This window comes from Oncorhynchus nerka, linkage group LG12 (assembly GCF_034236695.1).
Source record: "Oncorhynchus nerka isolate Pitt River linkage group LG12, Oner_Uvic_2.0, whole genome shotgun sequence".
Taxonomy (NCBI): domain Eukaryota; kingdom Metazoa; phylum Chordata; class Actinopteri; order Salmoniformes; family Salmonidae; genus Oncorhynchus; species Oncorhynchus nerka.
The window spans coordinates 8,822,044-8,849,330 of record NC_088407.1 but is presented as its reverse complement, the minus strand read 5'-3'; the positions used below and the strand labels follow the sequence as shown (position 1 = coordinate 8,849,330).

Genomic DNA, 27,287 nt, shown 5'->3' with positions numbered 1-27,287 from the left:
CAGTATTATCGGTGGTATAGTAGTACCAGTAGTATAGTGGTATTAGCAGTAGTATAGTGGTACCAGTTGCAGTATAGGAGTATTAGCAGTAGTATAGTGGTATTAGCAGTATAGTACAGTAGTAGTATAACAGTATAATACAGTAGTATTATAGTATGGCATAGTGGAAGTATTAGTAGTACAGTAGCATAGTACAGTAGAGCACAGTAGTAGTACGAATAGTAGTACAGTACATTAGCATGGTTACTAGTAGTGGTATAGTGGTAGTAGAGTATAGTACAGTAGTAGTATTAGTGACAGCATAGTAATATTAGACAGCAGTAGTAGTGCTAGTAGTATTATAGTAGTATAGCGCCATAGTAGTATAGTATATTAGTATGTTACTAGTAGTGGTATAATGGTAGTATATGACAGTGGTAGTAGTATATAGTACAGTAGTAGTATTAGCAGTAGCGTAGTACAGTATTAGCATTAGTAACAGTATAGTACTATATGAGAGCAGTAGTAGTATAGTACAGTGACAGTAGTAGTACTAGTAGTAATATAGTAGTATATGGAAGCAGTAGTATTAGTATTAGTATAGCACAGCAGTAGTATTAGTGGTAATATATTAGTAGTAGTAGTATAGTACAGTAGTAATACTAGTAGTAGTATAGTAGTATAGTACAGTAGTAGTATTAGTAGTAGGCATACTACAGTAGCAGCAGCAGTAATAGTATAGCAGTATATGACAGCAGTAGAAGCATAGTGCAGTAGTAGTATTATTATTAGTATAGTAGTATAATAGTAAAATACAATTGTAGTATAGTACAGTAGTAGTTGTATAATACAATAGTGGTACCAGCAGTATAGTACAGTAGCAGTATAGTACAGTAGCAGTATAGTACAGTAGAAGTATTAGTGGTAGTATAGTACAGTAGCCATATTAGTAGCAGTATAGTAGAGTAGCAGTATAGCACAGAAGTAGTATTAGTGGTAGTATAGCAGTATAGTAGAGTAGTAGTATAGCACAGTAGTAGTATTAATGTTAGCATAGCAGTATAGTACAGTAGTAGAATTAGCAGTGGTATGGTACAGTAGTAGTACAGTACAGTAGTAGTATTAGTGGGAGTATAGTACAGTAGTAGCATTAGCGGACGTATAGTACAGTAGTAGTTTTAGTGGTAGTATGGTACATTAGTAGTGTGGTACAGTAGTATTAGTGGTAGTACGGTACAGTAGTAGTATAGTACAGTAGTAGTATTAGTGGTAGTATAGTACAGTAGTAGCATTAGCGGTAGTATGGTACAGTAGTAGTATAGTACAGTAGTAGTACTAGTGGTAGTATAGTACAGTAGTAGCATTAGCGGTAGTATGGTACAATAGTAGTATTAGTGGGAGTATAGTACAGTAGTAGCATTAGCGGACATATAGTACAGTAGCAGTATGGTACAGTAGTAGTATTAGTGGTAGTATAGTACAGTAGTAGTTTTAGTGGTAGTATGGTACATTAGTAGTGTGGTACAGTAGTATTAGTGGTAGTATGGTACAGTAGTAGTATAGTACAGTAGTAGTATTAGTGGTAGTATAGTACAGTAGTAGTATTAGTGGTAGTATAGTAGCATAGTACAGTTGTCGTAGAATAGCACCTCTACAGCAGTACGTTGTAGAACAGGTTTGATCCCCTGAGGAACCATGTAGACGTTGGGTTCTCTCTGGGGGGGCGGGTTCGGCAGGTCGGAATCCTTGGGCTGCCAATCAGAACACAGGACAGGGATGGGTCAGAGGCGTGAGGTCATCCACAGGGGACAAAATGTAATATATGTGAGATAATATCAGAAGGGGAAACATTGAGACTTAAGTGTGTATTTTAAACATGCTGATATTAAAGGAATATTAGTGGACAAATGAAGTGACGATAACATGACAATAACATGACAATAACATGACAACAACATGACAATAACATGACAATAACATGACAACAACATGACAATAACATGACAACAACGTGACAACAACATGACAATAACATGACAATAACGTGATGATAATGTGACAATAAACATCAGCACATGATTAGACAAACATTCAGCAGTGGTGTATTTCAGTCAAAGACTAATGGGAAGACATTTCAAAATTGCCCATGCAATCAACTGATGGTTCAGTGAGAAAACACGGAGTGGAGTTTGAGAAGAAAGGATTAGGATGAATCAACACAAGATGGTTCAGTGAGAAAACACGGAGTGGAGTTTGAGAAGAAAGGATTAGGATGAATCAACACAAGATTGTTCAGTGAGAAAACACGGAGTGGAGTTTGAGAAGAAAGGATTAGGATGAAGTGGATGAACACTGTGATGATGAGACATTGACCTACACATTGTGACAGGGTTGTTGAGGAAGATGCATCAAACTGCAACAAGTCAACTCTGTTAGTGTTGCTACTCTATTTCCTGTGTGTCTGTGTGTGTGTGTGTGTGTGTGTGTCCGTGTGTGTGTGTGTCCGTGTGTGTGTGTGTGTGTGTCCGTGTCTGTGTGTGTGTGTGTGTGTGTGTGTCCGTGTCTGTGTGTGTGTGTGTGTCCGTGTCTGTGTGTGTGTGTGTGTGTGTGTGTGTGTGTGTGTGTGTGTGTGTGTGTGTGTGTGTGTGTGTGTGTGTGTACCCATTGCTGGTTTTCTGACAGGAATCCTGAGAGAAAGACCTGAGAGGGAGGAAGATAAAGGAGAGAGGGAGGAAGATGAATTATTGGACAGATGCATAGCACTTGTTATTGTAATGCTGAATGCTTTCATAAATCATAACAATAGGATTTTAAACTATTATGTCAGAAAATGTCATTCTTACCTCATCCATAATGTGAGGGGGGATGTCTCCCTGTTGCAGAGCAAGAGAGATACATGTATTTATATATGTGTGTGTGTGTGTGTGTGTGTGTGTGTGTGTGTGTGTGTGTGTGTGTCTGTGTGTGTGTGTGTGTGTGTGTGCGTGTGGGGGGGGTGCGTGTGTGTGATCAGACTAACCTCCTGTCCGGGGATGTGATGAACAGCGGGCTGTGGGAACAAGAGAGAAAGATGACAGAGGCAGGAGAGAGAGAGAAACAAATAGAGAAAGAACAGAAATGTGGCCATAATATCCCCTCGTCCAGCTCTGATCATCAAAAAACAGAATACGGGACTACACACACACACACACACACACACACACACACACACACACACACACACACACACACACACAACACAGACAGATACAGACATACACACAGATACACACAAAAAACACAGACTGATATAGACACAAACAGATAGACACAGACACACACACACAGATACAGACACACACAGATACAGACAGAGAAAACACACAGATACAAACAGACAGATACAGACACACACAGAGACACACACAGACACACACAGAGACACACAGACACACACAGAGACACAGACACACACAGAGACACAGACACACACAGAGACACACAGAGACACACAGACACACCTTCTCTCGTCGTATGAGTTCGAAGGCAGCCAGTAGTTCTCCTGCGCTCCTGTCGCCCATCCTGATTGGATACCAGGCCAGACGAGGGGAGGGGGTCGTGGAGGGCTGACACACACAGCGACCCATGAACTCATCTGCCCCCTATGGGATAGGAGGGGAATGACAAGACAGTTGCACACAGGAAGACCCATGAACTCATCTGCCCCCTATGGGATCGGAGGGGAATGACAAGACAGTTGCACACAGGAAGACCCATGAACTCTTCTGCCCCCTATGGGATCGGAGGGGAATGACAAGACAGTCGCCCACAGGAAGACCCAGGCATGATGAAATCAGTTATCAGATTGATTATCTACTTACCTGTCTGGTTGCTAGCCTGTTAGCTTGCCTGCCTGCTTGCCTGCCTGGTTGCTTGTCTGCCTGCTTACCTGCCTGTTTGCTTGTCTGCCTGCTTACTTGCTCGCTTGAATTAAATATTGGTCAATTCATGAATATTGACGGACTCACATATGTATCCTGATCGTACAGCTCCACCACGACGTTAGGAGGGCTTCTCTCTGTCACATCAGCATCTCCAAACACCTCCACCTCGTAGAAGATGAGTGTCTGGTCCCAGGTGGGGTTCAACGTGTTACGCACAGTCACAGTCTTCTGGCTCTGATGGAGGAACGAAACTATGGCATAGGAATCTGGAGGAGAGGGGGAGAGAGAGAGGGGAGAGAGAGAGGGGAGGGAGGTAGAGAGAGAGAGAGAGTAGGGAGGTAGAGAGGGAGAGCAGGGAGAGGGGGAGGTAGAGAGGGAGAGCAGGGAGAGGGGGAGGTAGAGAGGGAGAGCAGGGAGAGAGAGAGAGAGAGTAGGGAGGTAGAGAGGGAGAGCAGGGAGAGGGGGAGGTAGAGAGGGAGAGAGTAGGGAGGTAGAGAGGGAGAGCAGGGAGAGTAGGGAGGATGGAGGGAGAGCAGGGAGAGGGGGAGGTAGAGAGGAGAGCAGGGAGAGAGAGAGAGAGAGTAGGGAGGTAGAGAGGGAGAGCAGGGAGAGGGGGAGGTAGAGAGGGAGAGCAGGGAGAGTAGGGAGGTAGAGAGGAGAGAGTAGGGAGGTAGAGAGGGAGAGCAGGGAGAGTAGGGAGGTAGAGAGGGAGAGCAGGGAGAGGGGGAGGTAGAGAGGGAGAGCAGGGAGAGAGAGAGAGAGAGAGAGAGAGTAGGGAGGTAGAGAGGGAGAGCAGGGAGAGGGGGAGGTAGAGAGGGAGAGCAGGGAGAGTAGGGAGGTAGAGAGGGAGAGAGTAGGGAGGTAGAGAGGGAGAGCAGGGAGAGTAGGGAGGTAGAGAGGGAGAGCAGGGAGAGGGGGAGGTAGAGAGGGAGAGCAGGGAGAGAGAGAGAGGGAGGGAGAGAGAGTAGGAGGGAGAGAGAGGGAGAGGAGAGAGCGGGGAGAGGGGGAGAGAAAGAGGGAGAGAGAGCAGGAGAGAGCGGGGGAGAGAGCGGGACAGGGGGAGAGGGGGAGAGATGGGGAGAGAGATGGAGAGAGAGCGGGAGAGACAGGGGAGAGAGAGGGGGAGGGAGAGAGAGGGGGAGGGAGGGGGAGAGAGAGAGGGAGGGAGAGAGAGGGGGAGGGAGAGAGGGAGGGAGAGAGAGGGGGAGGGAGAGAGGGGGAGAGAGAGAGTGGGAGGGAGAGAGGGAGAGAGAGAGAGGGTGAGAGAGAGAGAGGGGGAGAGAGGGAGGGGAGAGAGGGAGAGAGAGGGAGGGGGAGAGAGAAAGAAAGAGGGAGGGAGAGGGAGAGAGACAGAGGGAGAGAGGGAGGGGGAGAGAGGGAGAGAAAGAGGGAGGGAGAGGGAGAGAGAGAGAGAGAGAGGGAGAGGGAGAGAAAGAGGGAGGGGTTTAAACCAGGTTGGAATCAGGGACTGGTGGAGGAAGGACATTATGGTATAGACTCTTAGAATTAAGGGTTCTTTGGCTGTCCCCGTAGGAAAACCCTGTTTGGTTCCACATATAACTATTTTTGGTTCCAGGTAGAACCATTTTGGGTTCCATGTAGAACCCTCTGTGGAAAGGGTTCTGCATGGAACCCAAAAGGGTTCTGCATGGAACCCAAAAGGGTTCTTCAAAGGGTTCTCCTCCTGCCTCTTCTCCTGGAGACAGCAGAGTAACTATTTTAGGTTTTAGGTTCTACTTGTTTCAATGAATGTCGGGCTCTGGAGGAGAGGGGGAGGATGGGTTGTAAAGAGAGATGTACGGCTCTGTAGAAAACCTAGATGTTTTAGGAAACATTGTCTCTCTGAACTGATGGCCTGTAGAAAACCTAGACACAAAGACACACCAACCATTTAACCTCATGGCAAACACACACACAAACACACACCATCTAACCTCATAGTAAACACACACCATCTAACCTCATGGTAAACACACACCATCCAACCTCATGGCAAACACACACCATCTAACCTCATGGCAAACACACACCATCTAACCTCATGGCAAACACATACCAACTAACCTCATGGTAAACACACACCATCTAACCTCATGGTAAACACATACCATCTAACCTCATGGCAAACACACACCATCTAACCTCATGGCAAACACATACCATCTAACCTCAAGGGTAAACACACACCATCTAACCTCATGGCAAACACAAACACACACCATCTAACCTCATGGTAAACACACACCATCCAACCTCATGGCAAACACACACCATCTAACCTCATGGTAAACACACACCATCCAACCTCATGGCAAACACAAACACACACCATCTAACCTCATGGTAAACACACACCATCCAACCTCATGGCAAACACACACCATCTAACCTCATGGTAAACACACACCATCCAACCTCATGGCAAACACACACCATCTAACCTCATGGTAAACACACACCATCTAACCTCATGGTAAACACACACCATCTAACCTCATGGTAAACACACAACATCTAACCTCATGGCAAACACAAATCAACCTTCCTTCTGCTGTCTGTGTGTGGGAGGATACAGGGATTAAAGGGAGGATACAGGGATTAAAGGGAGGATACAGGGATTAAAGGGAGGATACAGGGTTTTAAAGGGAGGATACAGGGTTTTAAAGGGAGGATACTGGGTTTTAAAGTGAGGATACTGTACAGGGTTTTAAAGGGAGGATACTGTACAGGGTTTTAAAGGGAGGATACAGGGTTTTAAAGGGAGGATACGGGGTTTTAAAGGGAGGATGCAGGCTTTTAAAGGGAGGATAAAGGGTTTTAAAGGGAGGATACAGGGTTTAAAAGGGAGGATAAAGGGTTTTAAAGGGAGGATACAGTACAGGGTTTTAAAGGGAGGATACAGGGTTTTAAAGGGAGGATACAGGGTTTTAAAGGGAGGATAAAGGGTTTTAAAGGGAGGATGCAGGGTTTTAAAGGGAGGATACAGGGTTTTAAAGGGAGGATACAGGGTTTTAAAGGGAGGATACAGTACAGGGTTTTAAAGGGAGGATACAGGGTTTTAAAGGGAGGATACAGGGTTTTAAAGGGAGGATGCAGTACAGGGTTTTAAAGGGAGGATACAGGGTTTAAAGGGAGGATACAGCGTTTTAAAGGGAGGATAAAGGGTTTTAAAGGGAGGATACAGGATTTTAAAGGGAGGATACAGTACAGGGTTTTAAAGGGAGGATACAGGGTTTTAAAGGGAGGATACAGTACAGGGTTTTAAAGGGAGGATGCAGGCTTTTAAAGGGAGGATAAAGGGTTTTAAAGGGAGGATACAGGGTTTAAAAGGGAGGATAAAGGGTTTTAAAGGGAGGATACAGTACAGGGTTTTAAAGGGAGGATACAGGGTTTTAAAGGGAGGATACAGGGTTTTAAAGGGAGGATAAAGGGTTTTAAAGGGAGGATGCAGGGTTTTAAAGGGAGGATACAGGGTTTTAAAGGGAGGATACAGGGTTTTAAAGGGAGGATACAGTACAGGGTTTTAAAGGGAGGATACAGGGTTTTAAAGGGAGGATACAGGGTTTTAAAGGGAGGATACAGTACAGGGTTTTAAAGGGAGGATACAGGGTTTTAAAGGGAGGATACAGGGTTTTAAAGGGAGGATAAAGGGTTTTAAAGGGAGGATACAGGATTTTAAAGGGAGGATACAGTACAGGGTTTTAAAGGGAGGATACAGGGTTTTAAAGGGAGGATACAGTACAGGGTTTTAAAGGGAGGATACAGGGTTTTAAAGGGAGGATAAAGGGTTTTAAAGGGAGGATACAGGGTTTTAAAGGGAGGATACAGTACAGGGGTTTAAAGGGAGGATACAGGGTTTTAAAGGAAGGATACAGGATTTTAAATGGAGGATACTGTACAGGGTTTTAAAGGGAGGATACAGGGTTTTAAAGGGAGGATACAGGGTTTTAAAGGGAGGATACAGTACAGGGTTTTAAAGGGAGGATACTGTACAGGGTTTTAAAGGGAGGATACAGGGTTTTAAAGGGAGGATAAGGGGTTTTAAAGGGAGAATACAGGGTTTTAAAGGGAGGATGCAGGGTTTTAAAGGGAGGATGCAGGGTTTTAAAGGGAGGATACAGTACAGGGTTTTAAAGGGAGGATACAGGGTTTTAAAGGGAGGATACAGTACAGGGTTTTAAAGGGAGGATACAGGGTTTTAAAGGGAGGATACAGGGTTTTAAATGGAGGATACTGGGTTTTAAAGGGAGGATAGAGTACAGGGTTTTAAAGGGAGGATACTGTACAGGGTTTTAAAGGGAGGATACATGGTTTTAAAGGGAGGATACAGGGATTAAAGGGAGGATACAGGGTTTTAAAGGGAGGATACAGGGTTTTAAAGGGAGGATAAAGGGTTTTAAAGGGAGGATACAGGGCTTTAAAGGGAGGATACAGGGTTTTAAAGGGAGGATACAGGGTTTTAAAGGGAGGATACAGGGTTTTAAAGGGAGGATACAGGGGTTTAAAGGGAGGATAAAGGGCTTTAAAGGGAGGATACAGTACAGGGTTTTAAAGGGAGGATACAGGGTTTTAAAGGGAGGATACAGGGTTTTAAAGGGAGGATACAGGGCTTTAAAGGGAGGATACAGTACAGGGTTTTAAAGGGAGGATACAGGGTTTTAAAGGGAGGATACAGGGTTTTAAAGGGAGGATACAGGGTTTTAAAGGGAGGATACTGGGTTTTAAAGGGAGGATACAGGGTTTTAAAGGGAGGATACAGTACAGGGTTTTAAAGGGAGGATACAGGGCTTTAAAGGGAGGATACAGGGTTTTAAAGGGAGGATACAGGGGTTTAAAGGGAGGATAAAGGGTTTTAAAGGGAGGATACAGGGTTTTAAAGGGAGGATACAGGGTTTTAAAGGGAGGATACAGTACATGGTTTTAAAGGGAGGATACAGGGCTTTAAAGGGAGGATACAGGGTTTTAAAGGGAGGATACAGGGTTTTAAAGGGAGGATACAGGGTTTTAAAGGGAGGATACAGTACAGGGTTTTAAAGGGAGGATACAGGGTTTTAAAGGGAGGATACAGGGTTTTAAAGGGAGGATACAGTACAGGGTTTTAAAGGGAGGATACAGTCCAGGGTTTTAAAGGGAGGATACAGGGTTTTAAAGGGAGGATACAGGGTTTTAAAGGGAGGATACAGTACAGGGTTTTAAAGGGAGGATACCGGGTTTTAAAGGGAGGATACAGGGTTTTAAATCCTCCCTTTAAAACCCTGACAAGCGTCACGTGTGGAGGAAACCTGGCACCGTCCCTACGGTGAAGCATGGTGGTGGCAGCATCATGCTGAGGGAATGTTTTTCAGCAGCAGGGACTGGGAGACTAGTCACGATCGAGGCAAAGATGAACGGAGCCAAGTACAGAGAGATCCTTGATGAAAACCTGTTCCAGAGCGCTCAGGACCTCACATTGGGGCGAAGGTTCACCTTCCAACAGGACAACGACTCAAAACACAAAAATACTGTTTTTGCTTTGTCATTATGGGGTATTGTGATGTCATTATGGGGTATTGTGATGTCATTATGGGGTATTGTGATGTCATTATGGGGTATTGTGATGTCATTATGGGGTAGTGTGATGTCATTATGGGGTATTGTGATGTCATTATGTGGTAGTGTGATGTCATTATGGGGTTGTGTGATGCCATTATGGGGTAGTGTGATGTCATTATGGGGTAGTGTGATGTCATTATGGGGTAGTGTGATGTCAATATGGGGTATTGTGATGTCATTATGGGGTTGTGTGATGTCATTATGGGGTAGTGTGTGTAGATTGATGAGGGGGGAAAAAACATGTAATACATTTTAGAATAAGGCTGTAATGTAACAATTCATGTAACAATATGTGGAAAAAGTAAATTGGTGCTTACCGAATGCACTGTATATGACTTCTTAAACTTTCAGTTTACCATTTAAACTACCAGAATATTATGTAATCTATCACAAGATATCTAGTGGCCCTTTTGGGTACGTCATATTAACACAGCAGTCTGGCCCTGTCACATGTTAAAATGCACATTAGGACCCCTATTCCCTATATAGTGCACTACTTTAGACCAGAACTGGCACCCTATTCCCTATATAGTGCACTACTTTAGATCACGACTGGCACCCTATTCCCTATATAGTGCACTACTTTAGATCAGGACCGGCACCCTATTCCCTATATAGTGCACTACTTTAGATCAGGACCGGCACCCTATTCCCTATATAGTGCACTACTTTAGATCAGGACTGGCACCCTATTCCCTATATAGTGCACTACTTTAGATCAGGACCGGCACCCTATTCCCTATATAGTGCACTACTTTAGATCAGGACTGGCACCCTATTCCCTATATAGTGCACTACTTTAGATCAGGACCGGCACCCTATTCCCTATATAGTGCACTACTTTAGATCAGTGCAAGACAAAATATTTAAGTTCCTTTGAACAAGGTATGGTAATAGGTGTCAGGCGTACCGGTTTGTCAAGAACTGCAACGCTGCTGGGTTTTTCACACTCAACAGTTTCCCGTAGGTATCATGAACGGTCCACCACCCAAAGGACATCCAGCCAACTTGACACAACCTGTGGGAAGCATTGGAATCAACATGGGCCAGCATCCCTGTGGGAAGCATTGGAATCAACATGGGCCAACATCCCTGTGGGAAGCATTGGAGTCAACATGGGCCAGCATCCCTGTGGAACGCATTGGAGTCAACATGGGCCAGCATCCCTGTGGAACGCATTGGAGTCAACATGGGCCAGCATAGCTGTGGAACGCATTGGAGTCAAAATGGGCCAACATCCCTGTGGGAAGCATTGGAATCAACATGGGCCAACATCCCTGTGGGAAGCATTGGAATCAACATGGGCCAGCATCCCTGTGGAACGCATTGGAATCAACATGGGCCAGCATCCCTGTGGGAAGCATTGGAGTCAACATGGGCCAGCATCCCTGTGGGAAGCATTGGAGTCAACATGGGCCAACATCCCTGTGGAACGCATTGGAGTCAACATGGGCCAACATCCCTGTGGAACGCATTGGAATCAACATGGGCCAGCATCCCTGTGGGAAGCATTGGAGTCAACATGGGCCAGCATCCCTGTGGGAAGCATTGGAGTCAACATGGGCCAGCATCCCTGTGGGAAGCATTGGAGTCAACATGGGCCAGCATCCATGTGGGAAGCATTGGAGTCAACATGGGCCAACATCCCTGTGGAACGCATTGGAGTCAACTTGGGCCAGCATCCCTGTGGGAAGCATTGGAATCAACATGGGCCAGCATCCCTGTGGAACGCATTGGAATCAACATGGGCCATTATCCCTGTGGAACGCATTGGAATCAACATGGGCCATTATCCCTGTGGAACGCATTGGAATCAACATGGGCCATTATCCCTGTGGAACGCATTGGAATCAACATGGGCCATTATCCCTGTGGAACGCAATGGAGTCAACATGGGCCAACATCCCTGTGGAACGCATTGGAATCAACATGGGCCATTATCCCTGTGGAACGCATTGGAATCAACATGGGCCATTATCCCTGTGGAACGCATTGGAGTCAACATGGGCCAACATCCCTGTGGAACGCATTGGAGTCAACATGGGCCAGCATCCCTGTGGAACGCATTGGAGTCAACATGGGCAAACATCCCTGTGGAACGCATTGGAGTCAACATGGGCCAACATCCCTGTGGAACGCATTGGAGTCAACATGGGCCAGCATCCCTGTGGAACGCATTGGAATCAACATGGGCCATTATCCCTGTGGAACGCATTGGAATCAACATGGGCCATTATCCCTGTGGAACGCATTGGAGTCAACATGGGCCAACATCCCTGTGGAACGCATTGGAATCAACATGGGCCATTATCCCTGTGGAACGCATTGGAATCAACATGGGCCATTATCCCTGTGGAACGCATTGGAGTCAACATGGGCCAACATCCCTGTGGAACGCATTGGAGTCAACATGGGCCAGCATCCCTGTGGAACGCATTGGAGTCAACATGGGCCAACATCCCTGTGGAACGCATTGGAGTCAACATGGGCCAACATCCCTGTGGAACGCATTGGAGTCAACATGGGCCATTATCCCTGTGGAACGCATTGGAGTCAACATGGGCCAGCATCCCTGTGGAACGCATTGGAGTCAACATGGGCCATTATCCCTGTGGAACGCATTGGAGTCAACATGGGCCAACATCCCTGTGGAACGCATTGGAATCAACATGGGCCATTATCCCTGTGGAACGCATTGGAGTCAACATGGGCCAACATCCCTGTGGAACGCATTGGAGTCAACATGGGCCATTATCCCTGTGGAACGCATTGGAGTCAACATGGGCCAACATCCCTGTGGAACGCATTGGAGTCAACATGGGCCAACATCCCTGTGGAACGCATTGGAGTCAACATGGGCCAACATCCCTGTGGAACGCATTGGAGTCAACATGGGCCAACATCCCTGTGGAACGCATTGGAGTCAACATGGGCCATTATCCCTGTGGAACGCATTGGAGTCAACATGGGCCATTATCCCTGTGGAACGCATTGGAGTCAACATGGGCCATTATCCCTGTGGAACGCATTGGAGTCAACATGGGCCAACATCCCTGTGGAACGCATTGGAGTCAACATGGGCCAACATCCCTGTGGAACGCATTGGAGTCAACATGGGCCAACATCCCTGTGGAATGCATTGGAGTCAACATGGGCCAACATCCCTGTGGAACGCATTGGAGTCAACATGGGCCAACATCCCTGTGGAACGCATTGGAGTCAACATGGGCCAACATCCCTGTGGAACGCATTGGAGTCAACATGGGCCAACATCCCTGTGGAACGCATTGGAGTCAACATGGGCCAGCATCCCTGTGGAACGCATTGGAGTCAACATGGGCCAACATCCCTGTGGAACGCATTGGAGTCAACATGGGCCAACATCCCTGTGGAACGCATTGGAGTCAACATGGGCCATTATCCCTGTGGAACGCATTGCAGTCAACATGGGCCAACATCCCTGTGGAACGCATTGGAGTCAACATGGGCCAACATCCCTGTGGAACGCATTGGAGTCAACATGGGCCAGCATCCCTGTGGAACGCATTGGAGTCAACATGGGCCAACATCCCTGTGGAACGCATTGGAGTCAACATGGGCCAACATCCCTGTGGAACGCATTGGAATCAACATGGGCCAACATCCCTGTGGGACGCATTGGAGTCAACATGGGCCAACATCCCTGTGGAACGCATTGGAGTCAACATGGGCCAACATCCCTGTGGAACGCATTGGAGTCAACATGGGCCAGCATCCCTGTGGAACGCATTGGAGTCAACATGGGCCAACATCCCTGTGGAACGCATTGGAGTCAACATGGGCCAGCATCCCTGTGGAACGCATTGGAGTCAACATGGGCCAGCATCCCTGTGGAACGCATTGGAGTCAACATGGGCCAACATCCCTGTGGAACGCATTGGAGTCAACATGGGCCAACATCCCTGTGGAACGCATTGGAGTCAACATGGGCCAACATCCCTGTGGAACGCATTGGAGTCAACATGGGCCAGCATCCCTGTGGAACGCATTGGAGTCAACATGGGCCAGCATCCCTGTGGAACGCATTGGAGTCAACATGGGCCAACATCCCTGTGGAACGCATTGGAATCAACATGGGCCAACATCCCTGTGGAACGCATTGGAGTCAACATGGGCCATTATCCCTGTGGAACGCATTGGAGTCAACATGGGCCATTATCCCTGTGGAACGCATTGGAGTCAACATGGGCCAACATCCCTGTGGAACGCATTGGAGTCAACATGGGCCAACATCCCTGTGGAACGCATTGGAGTCAACATGGGCCAGCATCCCTGTGGAACGCATTGGAGTCAACATGGGCCAACATCCCTGTGGAACGCATTGGAGTCAACATGGGCCAGCATCCCTGTGGAACGCATTGGAGTCAACATGGGCCAACATCCCTGTGGAACGCATTGGAATCAACATGGGCCAACATCCCTGTGGAACGCATTGGAGTCAACATGGGCCAGCATCCCTGTGGAACGCATTGGAGTCAACATGGGCCAACATCCCTGTGGAAAGCATTGGAGTCAACATGGGCCAGCATCCCTGTGGAACGCATTGGAGTCAACATGGGCCAACATCCCTGTGGAACGCATTGGAGTCAACATGGGCCAACATCCCTGTGGAACGCATTGGAGTCAACATGGGCCAACATCCCTGTGGAACGCATTGGAGTCAACATGGGCCAACATCCCTGTGGAACGCATTGGAGTCAACATGGGCCAACATCCCTGTGGAACGCATTGGAGTCAACATGGGCCAACATCCCTGTGGAACGCATTGGAGTCAACATGGGCCAACATCCCTGTGGAACGCATTGGAGTCAACATGGGCCAACATCCCTGTGGAACGCATTGGAGTCAACATGGGCCAACATCCCTGTGGAACGCATTGGAGTCAACATGGGCCAACATCCCTGTGGAACGCATTGGAGTCAACATGGGCCAACATCCCTGTGGAACGCTTGACACCTTGACCCTTGACCCGGCGAACTGAAGCTTTTCTGAGGATAAGATGATTTTAAAGTAAACTAGGGTAACTATTAAGTAAGTAGTAGTAAACTATCAACTTGAATACCATTGGTGTTTAATTTGAGGGTTTCGGCATGAAATATTATTCATATTTTATTTACACACATCTATTTGTCAATGTCTTTGTTGTAAATGTTTGGTGGCAGTTGTGACGAAAGTCAACAGTTGGAAGAGTTGCATGGTTAATTGAAATTGCCATAGTTGATTAGATTTTCTTTTTTATAAAGGGGGAAGGGTCTGTTTTCTCTTGAACCATACAGTCTTTTTTTTTAACTAGAAACTCAGACAATATGGACACAGATTTAACAAATTAATTCTACATGTGAATTTAAACAACAACAAAAATTGTATTGAATTATAAATGGTCAAAGTTTTTTATAGATTGCCATCGATTACATGTTAAATTATCGAAATTACGGAAGATTCCGGAAGCTTTGACGAATTACCGGTAGCTTTGAAACTCTGTACAGGGTTGAGGTTAATCAAGGCTGGGACTGCTTCTGTTTTTTTTTTTTCTCCCCAGACTGAAACGTTCCTCTCTGAGGGTCTTTACGTGGCTTGGAATAATAAACTTTCGAGACTGTCGCTCCAGGCTTTTCAGCATTCCGAAGTCGTTGATGTCCCTCCATCGTCTCGCTCGGGGGCCTCTCCCGGACTATATAAGAAATTACTTGGCTTCTCACAAGGGGGGGAAAGGCAATAACAACACACGCACAAAGCCGCGCACGTGCAGGCTTGCACACACAGTCAGTCAGGGCCACATCGGGAATCAGTGGGTAAATAAACACTCCCAGATTTGGGAATTAGGGAAGGGGTAAGGACTGGGTACAGGAGCCCCCAAAACGAGGGGAGAGGGGAATAACTGGAGGGGGTAGTCACCCTCAAAACACAGGGTTCAGTTGGACAAAGAGGGGAGGTAGAGAGAGAGAGAGAGAGGTAGAGAGAGAGAGAGAGAGAGAGAGGTAGAGAGAGAGAGAGAGAGGTAGAGAGAGAGAGAGAGAGAGAGAGAGAGAGAGAGAGGAAGAGAGAGCGAGAGAGAGAGTGAGAGAGAGAGAGAGAGAGAGAGAGAGAGAGAGAGAGAGAGAGAGAGAGAAAGAGAGAGCGAGAGAGAGAGTGAGAGAGAGAGAGAGAGAGAGAGAGACAGGGGGGAGAGAGAGAGAGAGAGAGACAGAGAGAGAGAGAGAGAGAGATAGAGACAGGGGGAAGAGAGAGAGAGAGAGAGAGAGAGGGAAGGACAGAGAAGTAGGGAAAGAGAGCGAGGGGGAGGGAGGGCGAGGGGGGAGAGAGAGAGAGGGAAAGAAAGAGAGAGCGAGAGAGAGAGTGAGAGAGAGAGAGAGAGAGAGAGAGAGAGAGAGAGAGAGAAGAGAAAGAGAGAGCGAGAGAGAGAGTGAGAGAGAGAGAGAGAGAGAGAGAGACAGGGGAAGAAGAGAGAGAGAGAGACAGAGAGAGAGAGAGAGAGAGAGAGAGAGAGAGAGAGAGATAGAGACAGGGGGAAGAGAGAGAGAGAGAGAGAGAGAGAGGGAAGGACAGAGAAGTAGGGAAAGAGAGCGAGGGGGAGGGAGGGCGAGGGGGAGAGAGAGAGAGGGAAAGAAAGAGAGATGAAAGGGGGAGAGAGAGAGTGGAAAGTAAAAGAGAGAGAGGGATAGGGAGAGAGAGAGAGAGGGGGAGAGAGAGAGAAAGAAAGAGAGAGAGAGAGGGGGAGAGAGAGAAAGAAAGAGAGAGAGAAAGAGAGGGAGGGGGATAGAGAGAGAGGAGGCCCTTGAAGTGAAATCCTTTGATTGTGTTTAATCTATCTGCAGGGCTGAAAGAGCCTGACACACAGTAAGACTGCTTGATACATAATCTACCCCATCCATCAACTCATCCGGGCCGTTACGAAGGCTGGTGTGTGTCTGTGTGTGTGTGTGTGTGTGTGTGTGTGTGTGTGTGTGTGTGTGTGTGTGTGAGAGAGAGAGAATCTGGATCTCAGAGCAGAATTATAAATCACTACAGCGCTGGATTCACTCACCCCTAGTTAAGTTTCACGGACACACACACACACACACACACACACACACAGTAGCTACAGTTTCCATAATCTCCACTTAAAGAAGAAAAACAATATTATCTCTCCCTCTTTCTCTCCTTCTCTCCCCCTCTCAATCTCTTTCTTTCATTCTCCTTCTCTGTCTCACTCAACTATACCTCTAAATGTTTCTTTCTTTCTTCCCTATTTCTCTCAGTTTTCCATCCCGTGCTGATGTGAATCTATTTTAATTAATGTGCTATTTTTTTATTTTTATTATATATATTTTTTTACTCTTTCATTAATATCTGTCTGGGACCTCTCCTCTGGGACCTCTCCTCTGGGACCTCTCCTCTGGGACCTCTCCTCTGGGATCTCTCCTCTGGGATCTCACCGCTGGGACCTCTCCTCTGGGACCTCTACTCTGGGACCTGTCCTCTTGGACCTCACCGCTGAGACCTCTATGCTGGGACCTCACCGCTGGGACCTCTCCTCTGGGATCTCACCGCTGGGACCTCTACTCTTGGACCTCACCGCTGGGACCTCTACGCTGGGACCTCTCCTCTGGGATCTCACCGCTGGGACCTCTACATTTAACATTTACATTTAAGTCATTTAGCAGACGCTCTTATCCAGAGCGACCTCTACTCTGGGACCTCTACGCTGGGACCTCTACGCTGGGACCTCTACGCTGGGACCTCTACGCTGGGACCTCTACTCAATGTGTTCCCTACCAACTCATGTCTGTCTCTGACTCCCCACGGAAGGGACTCACTTTGGCAACGGATATATGAGGCCATCTAGGGTTCAACCAGTTTAATATGAGGCCATCTAGGGTTCAACCAGTTTAATATGAGGTCATCTAGGGTTCAACCAGTTTAATATGAGGCCATCTAGGGTTCAACCAGTTTAATATGAGGCCATCTAGGGTTCAAACAGTTTAATATGAGACCATCTAGGGTTCAACCAGTTTAATATGAGGCCTTCTAGGGTTCAACCAGTTTAATATGAGGTCATCTAGGGTTCAACCAGTTTAATATGAGGTCATCTAGGGTTCAACCAGTAGGTCTTTAAGAACACACTTGCCTCATTCCACAGTTCTGAGTATCACAACAAAAGTTTCAGTTACAGAGAGGAGAGAGGAAGCCACATCAGAGTTGTTAGTTTAGTAACCAGACTACCTGAGAAGCTGTCTTTGTCCATGGCTAGCAGCTCTCTGGCTTGGTACAGGTAACAGCGCAGGTGGTAGCGAGTCCCACCTGAAACACACACACACACACACACCTTAGCGTCATATATAGAGAAGAAGAGGGTTGAGATAGTCACAAGTCCAGGGTTACAGGTGTGATTGCAGGGTACAGTGGGAAATCATAGGTATCGAGCTCCAACATGCAGGACTAAGTGAAATACAAAACAAATGACAATAACCAATAATATAATAGCACTATAGACAGAACATCATAACTACTGGGATTAGTAAATACATGAGCATGTCTACTGGGGTGGAGGTAGAGGGGGGGGGGATGACCATAGAGGGAACAGCATGTCTACTGGGGTGGAGGTAGAGGGGGGATGACCATAGAGGGAACAGCATGTCTACTGGGGTGGAGGTAGAGGGGGGTGACCATAGAGGGAACAGCATGTCTACTGGGGTGGAGGTAGAGGGGGCGGGGGGGTGACCATAGAGGGAACAGAATGTCTACTGGGGTGGAAGTAGGGTAAAGACCATTGAGGGGGGTGACCATAGAGGGAACAGCATGTCTACTGGGGTGGAGGTAGAGGGGGGTGACCATAGAGGGAACAGCATGTCTACTGGGGTGGAGGTAGAGGGGGACACCATAGAGGGAACAGCATGTCTACTGGGGTGGAGGTAGAGTAAAGCATTGAGTAAACCATTGAGAAGGGGGTTAGCAGGTAAGGAAACAAGTAAGGTAGAAGGTAAGGTAGTAGGGTAGGGTAGAAGGTAAGGTAGCAGGGTAGGTAGAAGGTAAGGTAGCAGGGTAAGGTAGCAGGGTAAGGTAGAAGGTAAGGTAGAAGGTAAGGTAGCAGGGTAAGGCAGAAGGGTAAGGTAGCAGGGTAAGGTAGCAGGGTAAGGTAGAAGGTAAGGTAGAAGGTAAGGTAGAAGGTAAGGTAGCAGGGTAAGGTAGCAGGGTAAGGTAGCAGGGTAAGGTAGAAGGTAAGGTAGCAGGGTAAGGTAGCAGGGGTAAGGTAGAAGGTAAGGTAGAATGTAAGGTAGCAGGGTAAGGTAGCAGGGTAAGGTAGAAGGTAAGGTAGAAGGTAAGGTAGAAGGTAAGGTAGAAGGGTAAGGCAGCAGGGTAAGGTAGCAGGGTAAGGTAGCAGGGTAAGGCAGCAGGGTAAGGTAGAAGGTAAGGTAGAAGGTAAGGTAGCAGGGTAAGGTAGCAGGGTAAGGTAGCAGGGTAAGGTACCAGGGTAAGGTAGAAGGTAAGGTAGCAGGGTAAGGCAGCAGGGTAAGGTAGCAGGGTAAGGTAGCAGGGTAAGGTAGAAGGTAAGGTAGAAGGTAAGGTAGAAGGTAAGGTAGCAGGGTAAGGTAGCAGGGTAGGGTAGAAGGTAAGGTAGTAGGGTAGGGTAGAAGGTAAGGTAGCAGGGTAAGGTAGCAGGGTAAGGCAGCAGGGTAAGGTAGCAGGGTAAGGTAGCAGGTAAGGCAGCAGGGTAAGGTAGCAGGGTAAGGTAGCAGGGTAAGGTAGCAGGTAAGGTAGCAGGGTAAGGAAGCAGGTAAGGCAGCAGGGTAAGGCAGCAGGGTAAGGTAGCAGGGTAAGGTAGCAGGTAAGGCAGCAGGGTAAGGTAGCAGGGTAAGGTAGCAGGGTAAGGTGCAGGTAAGGCAGCAGGGTAAGGTAGCAGGGTAAGGTAGCAGGTAAGGCAGCAGGGTAAGGCAGCAGGGTAAGGTAGCAGGGTAAGGTAGCAGGTAAGGCAGCAGGGTAAGGGTGACACCTGACTTCATACTTTAGAAGCCTTTTCTATTGAATTAAATTATTCCATTCTATTCTCCTCTGCTCTATTCTATTCGTCCTCCACTCCTCTTCAGAGTCATTCTAGGGTCACAGTCTAGTTACTGTATATCTGGAACCAATTACAGGTTTCCATGGCGGCCACCTGTTGCTACGGACGTCACCAGGGGAGACAGGTGTGCCTGATTGGAACCAGAACTCTCCCAGAATACACCACAGGTGGATGACAGATGGAGAGAGATAGAGAAAGGAGGGATGAGGTAGAAAGAAAGAGAGAGAGAGAGAAAGTAAGAGATAGAGACCAGGTAGCTGGCAGGTTTATGAGGAGACAGATTTCGTTAAGAGTCGTACAAATGTCCTTTCAGTTGTTGGATGCAGATGTTAAATAATGATGAGTAGGGTTTTTATACATCAGTAATATTTTAGATATTAAACCCTTGACTGCAGAATTCATATGAAGCCAAAGACAGATTTATGTTTCTAGATTAGTTTATAAGAGGGGCCAGCTTTTCATCTTGTGTTTTATTACTCTCTCTCTCCCTCCCTCTCTCTCTCTCTCTCTCTCTCTCTCTCTCTCTCTCTCTCTCTCTCTCTCTCTCCCTGTCTCTCTCTCTCCCTCCCCATCTCTCCCTCCCTCTCTCTCTCTCCCTCCCCATCTCTCCCTCCCTCTCTCTCTCCCTCCCTCCCCATCTCTCTCTCCCTCCTCTCTCTCTCTCTCCCTCCCTCCCCATCTCTCCCTCCCTCTCCTCCTTCCCCATCTCTCCCTCCCTCTCCTCCACCTTCCCCATCTCTCTCCCTCTCTCTCTCCCTCCCTCCCCATCTCTCCCTCCCTCTCTCTCTCTCCCTCCCTCCCTCTCTCTCCCTCCCTCTCTCCCTCCCTCCCTCTCCTCCTTCCCCATCTCTCCCTCACTCTCCTCCTACCCCATCTCTCCACCTTCCCCATCTCTCCCTCCCTCTCCTCCACCTTCCCCATCTCTCTCTCTCTCTCTCTCTCTCTCTCTCCTCCCTCCCTCCCTCCCTCCCTCCCTCCCTCCCTCTCTCTCTCTCCTCTCTCCCTCCCTCCCTCCCTCTCCTTGACTATTGCTCCCTCTCCTTGACAATCCATCTCTCTCCCTCTCCTTGACAATCCATCTCTCTTCTCAGTGTAAGAATTAGATATTTGCTTCTTACTGTGGAAGAGGCAGGAAATGGTAGGGCGGTTGACCCCAAAGGTCGCCGTCACAGATTTCTCATCACTCTTATCCTCCGTCACACTCCCCTGGCGAAAGATAACAACAGATTCAGAAAACACCTCTCATCCCTCTATATTTTACCCTTCATCCTTAAACCTACCCTCTTCAACCTATTCCCCCCCTCTTTCCCAAGGTCTATATCGGTCTCTCTTTCTCTCCTCCTCCCACCGTCCCCCTCTACTCTCTCACCAGTGAACACTCCAGGGCGAAGATAGCAGCAGGTCCCGTCTTCTCCAGTGGTTCCATACGACATCTCCATCTCCTCCTCCTGAATGAGTCTGTCTTCCGGGGTTTAAGATGGAACCTCCATCCAAACAGAGATGCGTACTCCCATCCCTCTCTCTCTGCTTCATCTGGTCGCTGCTATAGAGGGGAGAGAGAGGGAAGAGAGAGGGAGGGAGGGGGAAGAGAGAGAGAGGGGAGAGAGAGGGGGAGGAAGAGAGAGGGGAGAGAGAGGGGAGAGAGAGGGAAGAGAGAGGGGGAGGAAGAGTGGGAGGAAGAGAGAGGGAAGAGATAGGGAAGAGAGAGGGGAGGAAGAGAGAGGGGAGGAAGAGAGAGAAGAAATAGGGGGAGGAAGAAAGAAGGAAGAGAGAGAGGGAGGGAGGAAGAGAGATGGAAGAGAGGGGGGGAGAGGGGGAGGAAGAGAGAGGGGAGGGAGAAAGAGAGAAGGGGAGGAAGAGAGGGGGAGAGAGAGGGGGAGGAAGAGAGAGGTAAGAGAGAGGGGGAGGAAGAGAGCGGGAAGAGAGAAGGGGAGGAAGAGAGAGGGGAGGAAGAGAGAGTGGGAGGAAGAGAGAGGGGGAGGAAGAGAGAGTGGGAGGAAGAGAGAGGGAAGAGAGAAGGGGAAGAGAGAGGGGAGGAAGAGAGGGGGAAGAAGAGAGAGGGGAGGGAAGAGAGGAGAGGAGGAGGAAGAGAGTGAAGAGAGAAGGGGAGGAAGAGAGAGGGAAGAGAGATGGAGATTTTTGAGGGTTGGAACGTTTCATCACTAACAGAGTGGGTTCCAACTCTACTCTGATCTGTGTACTCAGAGTGCCCCCTTGTGGACGAATGTGTGTAAAATCACAGAAAAGTGATATCCATTTCTTACTGCAATTTGTCTGCTTTGACTTTTTTTCAGGGTAAAGTGTATAGCAATTTTAAACTCACAAAGTTTGATTTGATTTCAAAAGTAATGTCAACCTATCCAGTATCTAACGGTCTCTGTGTAATCTCTACAGACCTGTCCAGTATCTGACGGTCTCTGTGTAATCTCTACAGACCTGTCCAGTATCTAACGGTCTCTGTGTAATCTCTACCTGTCCAGTATCTAACAGTCTCTGTATAATCTCTACAGACCTGTCCAGTATCTAACGGTCTCTGTGTAATCTCTACAGACCTGTCCAGTATCTGACGGTCTCTGTGTAATCTCTACCTGTCCAGTATCTAACAGTCTCTGTGTAATCTCTACCTGTCCAGTATCTAACAGTCTCTGTATAATCTCTACAGACCTGTCCAGTATCTAACGGTCTCTGTGTAATCTCTACAGACCTGTCCAGTATCTGACGGTCTCTGTGTAATCTCTACCTGTCCAGTATCTAACAGTCTCTGTGTAATCTCTACCTGTCCAGTATCTAACAGTCTCTGTGTAATCTCTACAGACCTGTCCAGTATCTGACGGTCTCTGTGTAATCTCTACCTGTCCAGTATCTGACAGTCTCTGTGTAATCTCTACCTGTCCAGTATCTGACGGTCTCTGTGTAATCTCTACAGACCTGTCCAGTATCTAACAGTCTCTGTGTAATCTCTACCTGTCCAGTATCTAACAGTCTCTGTGTAATCTCTACCTGTCCAGTATCTAACAGTCTCTGTGTAATCTCTACAGACCTGTCCAGTATCTAACAGTCTCTGTGTAATCTCTACAGACCTGTCCAGTATCTGACGGTCTCTGTGTAATCTCTACAGACCTGTCCAGTATCTAACAGTCTCTGTGTAATCTCTACCTGTCCAGTATCTAACAGTCTCTGTGTAATCTCTACCTGTCCAGTATATAACAGTCTCTGTGTAATCTCTACAGACCTGTCCAGTATCTAACAGTCTCTGTGTAATCTCTACAGACCTGTCCAGTATCTGACGGTCTCTGTGTAATCTCTACAGACCTGTCCAGTATCTGACGGTCTCTGTGTAATCTCTACCTGTCCAGTATCTAACAGTCTCTGTGTAATCTCTACAGACCTGTCCAGTATCTAACAGTCTCTGTGTAATCTCTACAGACCTGTCCAGTATCTAACAGTCTCTGTGTAATCTCTACAGACCTGTCCAGTATCTAACAGTCTCTGTGTAATCTCTACAGACCTGTCCAGTATCTGACAGTCTCTGTGTAATCTCTACAGACCTGTCCAGTATCTGACAGTCTCTGTGTAATCTCTACCTGTCTAGTATCTAACAGTCTCTGTGTAATCTCTACCTGTCCAGTATCTAACAGTCTCTGTGTAATCTCTACCTGTCCAGTATCTGACGGTCTCTGTGTAATCTCTACAGACCTGTCCAGTATCTAACAGTCTCTGTATAATCTCTACCTGTCCAGTATCTGACGGTCTATGTGTAATCTCTACCTGTCCAGTATCTAACAGTCTCTGTGTAATCTCTACAGACCTGTCCAGTATCTAACAGTCTCTGTGTAATCTCTACCTGTCCAGTATCTAACGGTCTCTGTGTAATCTCTACCTGTCCAGTATCTGACGGTCTCTGTGTAATCTCTACCTGTCCAGTATCTGACGGTCTCTGTGTAATCTCTACCTGTCCAGTATCTGACGGTCTCTGTGTAATCTCTACAGACCTGTCCAGTATCTAACAGTCTCTGTGTAATCTCTACCTGTCCAGTATCTGACGGTCTCTGTGTAATCTCTACCTGTCCAGTATCTAACAGTCTCTGTGTAATCTCTACCTGTCCAGTATCTGACGGTCTCTGTGTAATCTCTACAGACCTGTCCAGTATCTGACGGTCTCTGTGTAATCTCTACCTGTCCAGTATCTGACAGTCTCTGTGTAATCTCTACAGACCTGTCCAGTATCTGACGGTCTCTGTGTAATCTCTACCTGTCCAGTATCTAACAGTCTCTGTGTAATCTCTACCTGTCCAGTATCTAACAGTCTCTGTGTAATCTCTACCTGTCCAGTATCTGACGGTTTCTGTGTAATCTCTACCTGTCCAGTATCTGACAGTCTCTGTGTAATCTCTACCTGTCCAGTATCTAACAGTCTCTGTGTAATCTCTACCTGTCCAGTATCTGACAGTCTCTGTGTAATCTCTACCTGTCCAGTATCTGACAGTCTCTGTGTAATCTCTACCTGTCCAGTATCTAATGGTCTCTGTGTAATCTCTACCTGTCCAGTATCTGACAGTCTCTGTGTAATCTCTACCTGTCCAGTATCTGACAGTCTCTGTGTAATCTCTACCTGTCCAGTATCTGTTGGTCTCTGTGTAATCTCTACAGACCTGTCCAGTATCTGACGGTCTCTGTGTAATCTCTACAGACCTGTCCAGTATCTAACGGTCTCTGTGTAATCTCTACCTGTCCAGTATCTAACAGTCTCTGTGTAATCTCTACAGACCTGTCCAGTATCTAACAGTCTCTGTGTAATCTCTACAGACCTGTCCAGTATCTACCAGTCTCTGTGTAATCTCTACAGACCTGTCCAGTATCTGACGGTCTCTGTGTAATCTCTACCTGTCCAGTATCTAAGAGTCTCTGTGTAATCTCTCGCTGTCCAGTATCTGACAGTCTCTGTGTAATCTCTCGCTGTCCAGTATCTGACAGTCTCTGTGTAATCTCTCGCTGTCCAGTATCTAACAGTCTCTGTGTAATCTCTACAGACCTGTCCAGTATCTAACAGTCTCTGTGTAATCTCTACCTGTCCAGTATCTAACAGTCTCTGTGTAATCTCTACAGACCTGTCCAGTATCTAACAGTCTCTGTGTAATCTCTACAGACCTGTCCAGTATCTGACGGTCTCTGTGTAATCTCTACAGACCTGTCCAGTATCTAACAGTCTCTGTATAATCTCTACAGACCTGTCCAGTATCTGACGGTCTCTGTGTAATCTCTACCTGTCCAGTATCTAACAGTCTCTGTGTAATCTCTACAGACCTGTCCAGTATCTAACAGTCTCTGTGTAATCTCTACCTGTCCAGTATCTAACGGTCTCTGTGTAATCTCTACCTGTCCAGTATCTGACGGTCTCTGTGTAATCTCTACCTGTCCAGTATCTGACAGTCTCTGTGTAATCTGTACCTGTCCAGTATCTGACAGTCTCTGTGTAATCTCTACAGACCTGTCCAGTATCTGACAGTCTCTGTGTAATCTCTACAGACCTGTCCAGTATCTGACAGTCTCTGTGTAATCTCTACCTGTCCAGTATCTAACAGTCTCTCTGTAATCTCTACCTGTCCAGTATCTGACAGTCTCTGTGTAATCTCTACCTGTCCAGTATCTAATGGTCTCTGTGTAATCTCTACCTGTCCAGTATCTGACAGTCTCTGTGTAATCTCTACCTGTCCAGTATCTGACAGTCTCTGTGTAATCTCTACCTGTCCAGTATCTGACGGTCTCTGTGTAATCTCTACAGACCTGTCCAGTATCTGACGGTCTCTGTGTAATCTCTACAGACCTGTCCAGTATCTAACGGTCTCTGTGTAATCTCTACCTGTCCAGTATCTAACGGTCTCTGTGTAATCTCTACCTGTCCAGTATCTAACAGTCTCTGTGTAATCTCTACAGACTTGTCCAGTATCTAACAGTCTCTGTGTAATCTCTACAGACCTGTCCAGTATCTAACAGTCTCTGTGTAATCTCTACAGACCTGTCCAGTATCTGACGGTCTCTGTGTAATCTCTACCTGTCCAGTATCTAAGAGTCTCTGTGTAATCTCTCGCTGTCCAGTATCTGACAGTCTCTGTGTAATCTCTCGCTGTCCAGTATCTGACAGTCTCTGTGTAATCTCTCGCTGTCCAGTATCTGACGGTCTCTGTGTAATCTCTACAGACCTGTCCAGTATCTAACAGTCTCTGTATAATCTCTACAGACCTGTCCAGTATCTGACGGTCTCTGTGTAATCTCTACCTGTCCAGTATCTAACAGTCTCTGTGTAATCTCTACAGACCTGTCCAGTATCTAACAGTCTCTGTGTAATCTCTACCTGTCCAGTATCTAACGGTCTCTGTGTAATCTCTACCTGTCCAGTATCTGACAGTCTCTGTGTAATCTCTACCTGTCCAGTATCTGACGGTCTCTGTGTAATCTCTACAGACCTGTCCAGTATCTGACGGTCTCTGTGTAATCTGTACCTGTCCAGTATCTGACAGTCTCTGTGTAATCTCTACAGACCTGTCCAGTATCTGACAGTCTCTGTGTAATCTCTACAGACCTGTCCAGTATCTGACAGTCTCTGTGTAATCTCTACCTGTCCAGTATCTAACAGTCTCTCTGTAATCTCTACCTGTCCAGTATCTGACAGTCTCTGTGTAATCTCTACCTCTCCAGTATCTAATGGTCTCTGTGTAATCTCTACCTGTCCAGTATCTGACAGTCTCTGTGTAATCTCTACCTGTCCAGTATCTGACAGTCTCTGTGTAATCTCTACCTGTCCAGTATCTGACGGTCTCTGTGTAATCTCTACAGACCTGTCCAGTATCTTACGGTCTCTGTGTAATCTCTACAGACCTGTCCAGTATCTAACAGTCTCTGTGTAATCTCTACAGACCTGTCCAGTATCTGACGGTCTCTGTGTAATCTCTACCTGTCCAGTATCTAAGAGTCTCTGTGTAATCTCTCGCTGTCCAGTATCTGACAGTCTCTGTGTAATCTCTCGCTGTCCAGTATCTGACAGTCTCTGTGTAATCTCTCGCTGTCCAGTATCTAACAGTCTCTGTGTAATCTCTACAGACCTGTCCAGTATCTGACGGTCTCTGTGTAATCTCTACAGACCTGTCCAGTATCTAACAGTCTCTGTGTAATCTCTACCTGTCCAGTATCTAACAGTCTCTGTGTAATCTCTACCTGTCCAGTATCTAACAGTCTCTGTGTAATCTCTACAGACCTGTCCAGTATCTAACAGTCTCTGTGTAATCTCTACAGACCTGTCCAGTATCTGACGGTCTCTGTGTAATCTCTACAGACCTGTCCAGTATCTAACAGTCTCTGTATAATCTCTACAGACCTGTCAATTATCTGACGGTCTCTGTGTAATCTCTACCTGTCCAGTATCTAACAGTCTCTGTGTAATCTCTACAGACCTGTCCAGTATCTAACAGTCTCTGTGTAATCTCTACCTGTCCAGTATCTAACGGTCTCTGTGTAATCTCTACCTGTCCAGTATCTGACGGTCTCTGTGTAATCTCTACCTGTCCAGTATCTGACAGTCTCTGTGTAATCTCTACCTGTCCAGTATCTGACGGTCTCTGTGTAATCTCTACAGACCTGTCCAGTATCTAACAGTCTCTGTGTAATCTCTACAGACCTGTCCAGTATCTGACGGTCTCTGTGTAATCTCTACAGACCTG

General features: G+C 47.0%; 1 protein-coding gene across 1 annotated transcript in view; it reads right to left on the bottom strand.

Annotated features, from left to right (window-relative positions):
• The window catches only part of dysf (dysferlin, limb girdle muscular dystrophy 2B (autosomal recessive)), a 322,514-nt gene that overhangs the window by 105,253 nt on the left and 189,974 nt on the right, over positions 1–27,287 (bottom strand). Inside the window, exons 19-27 of the mRNA XM_065026004.1 lie at positions 20,942–21,115; positions 20,691–20,778; positions 17,736–17,813; positions 3,987–4,168; positions 3,480–3,620; positions 2,999–3,028; positions 2,823–2,852; positions 2,641–2,679; positions 1,629–1,730 (exon numbers count right to left, since the gene is read on the bottom strand). Coding sequence (XP_064882076.1) covers positions 1,629–1,730; positions 2,641–2,679; positions 2,823–2,852; positions 2,999–3,028; positions 3,480–3,620; positions 3,987–4,168; positions 17,736–17,813; positions 20,691–20,778; positions 20,942–21,115 — 864 coding nt within the window. The remainder of the gene's footprint in view (positions 1–1,628; positions 1,731–2,640; positions 2,680–2,822; positions 2,853–2,998; positions 3,029–3,479; positions 3,621–3,986; positions 4,169–17,735; positions 17,814–20,690; positions 20,779–20,941; positions 21,116–27,287) is intronic.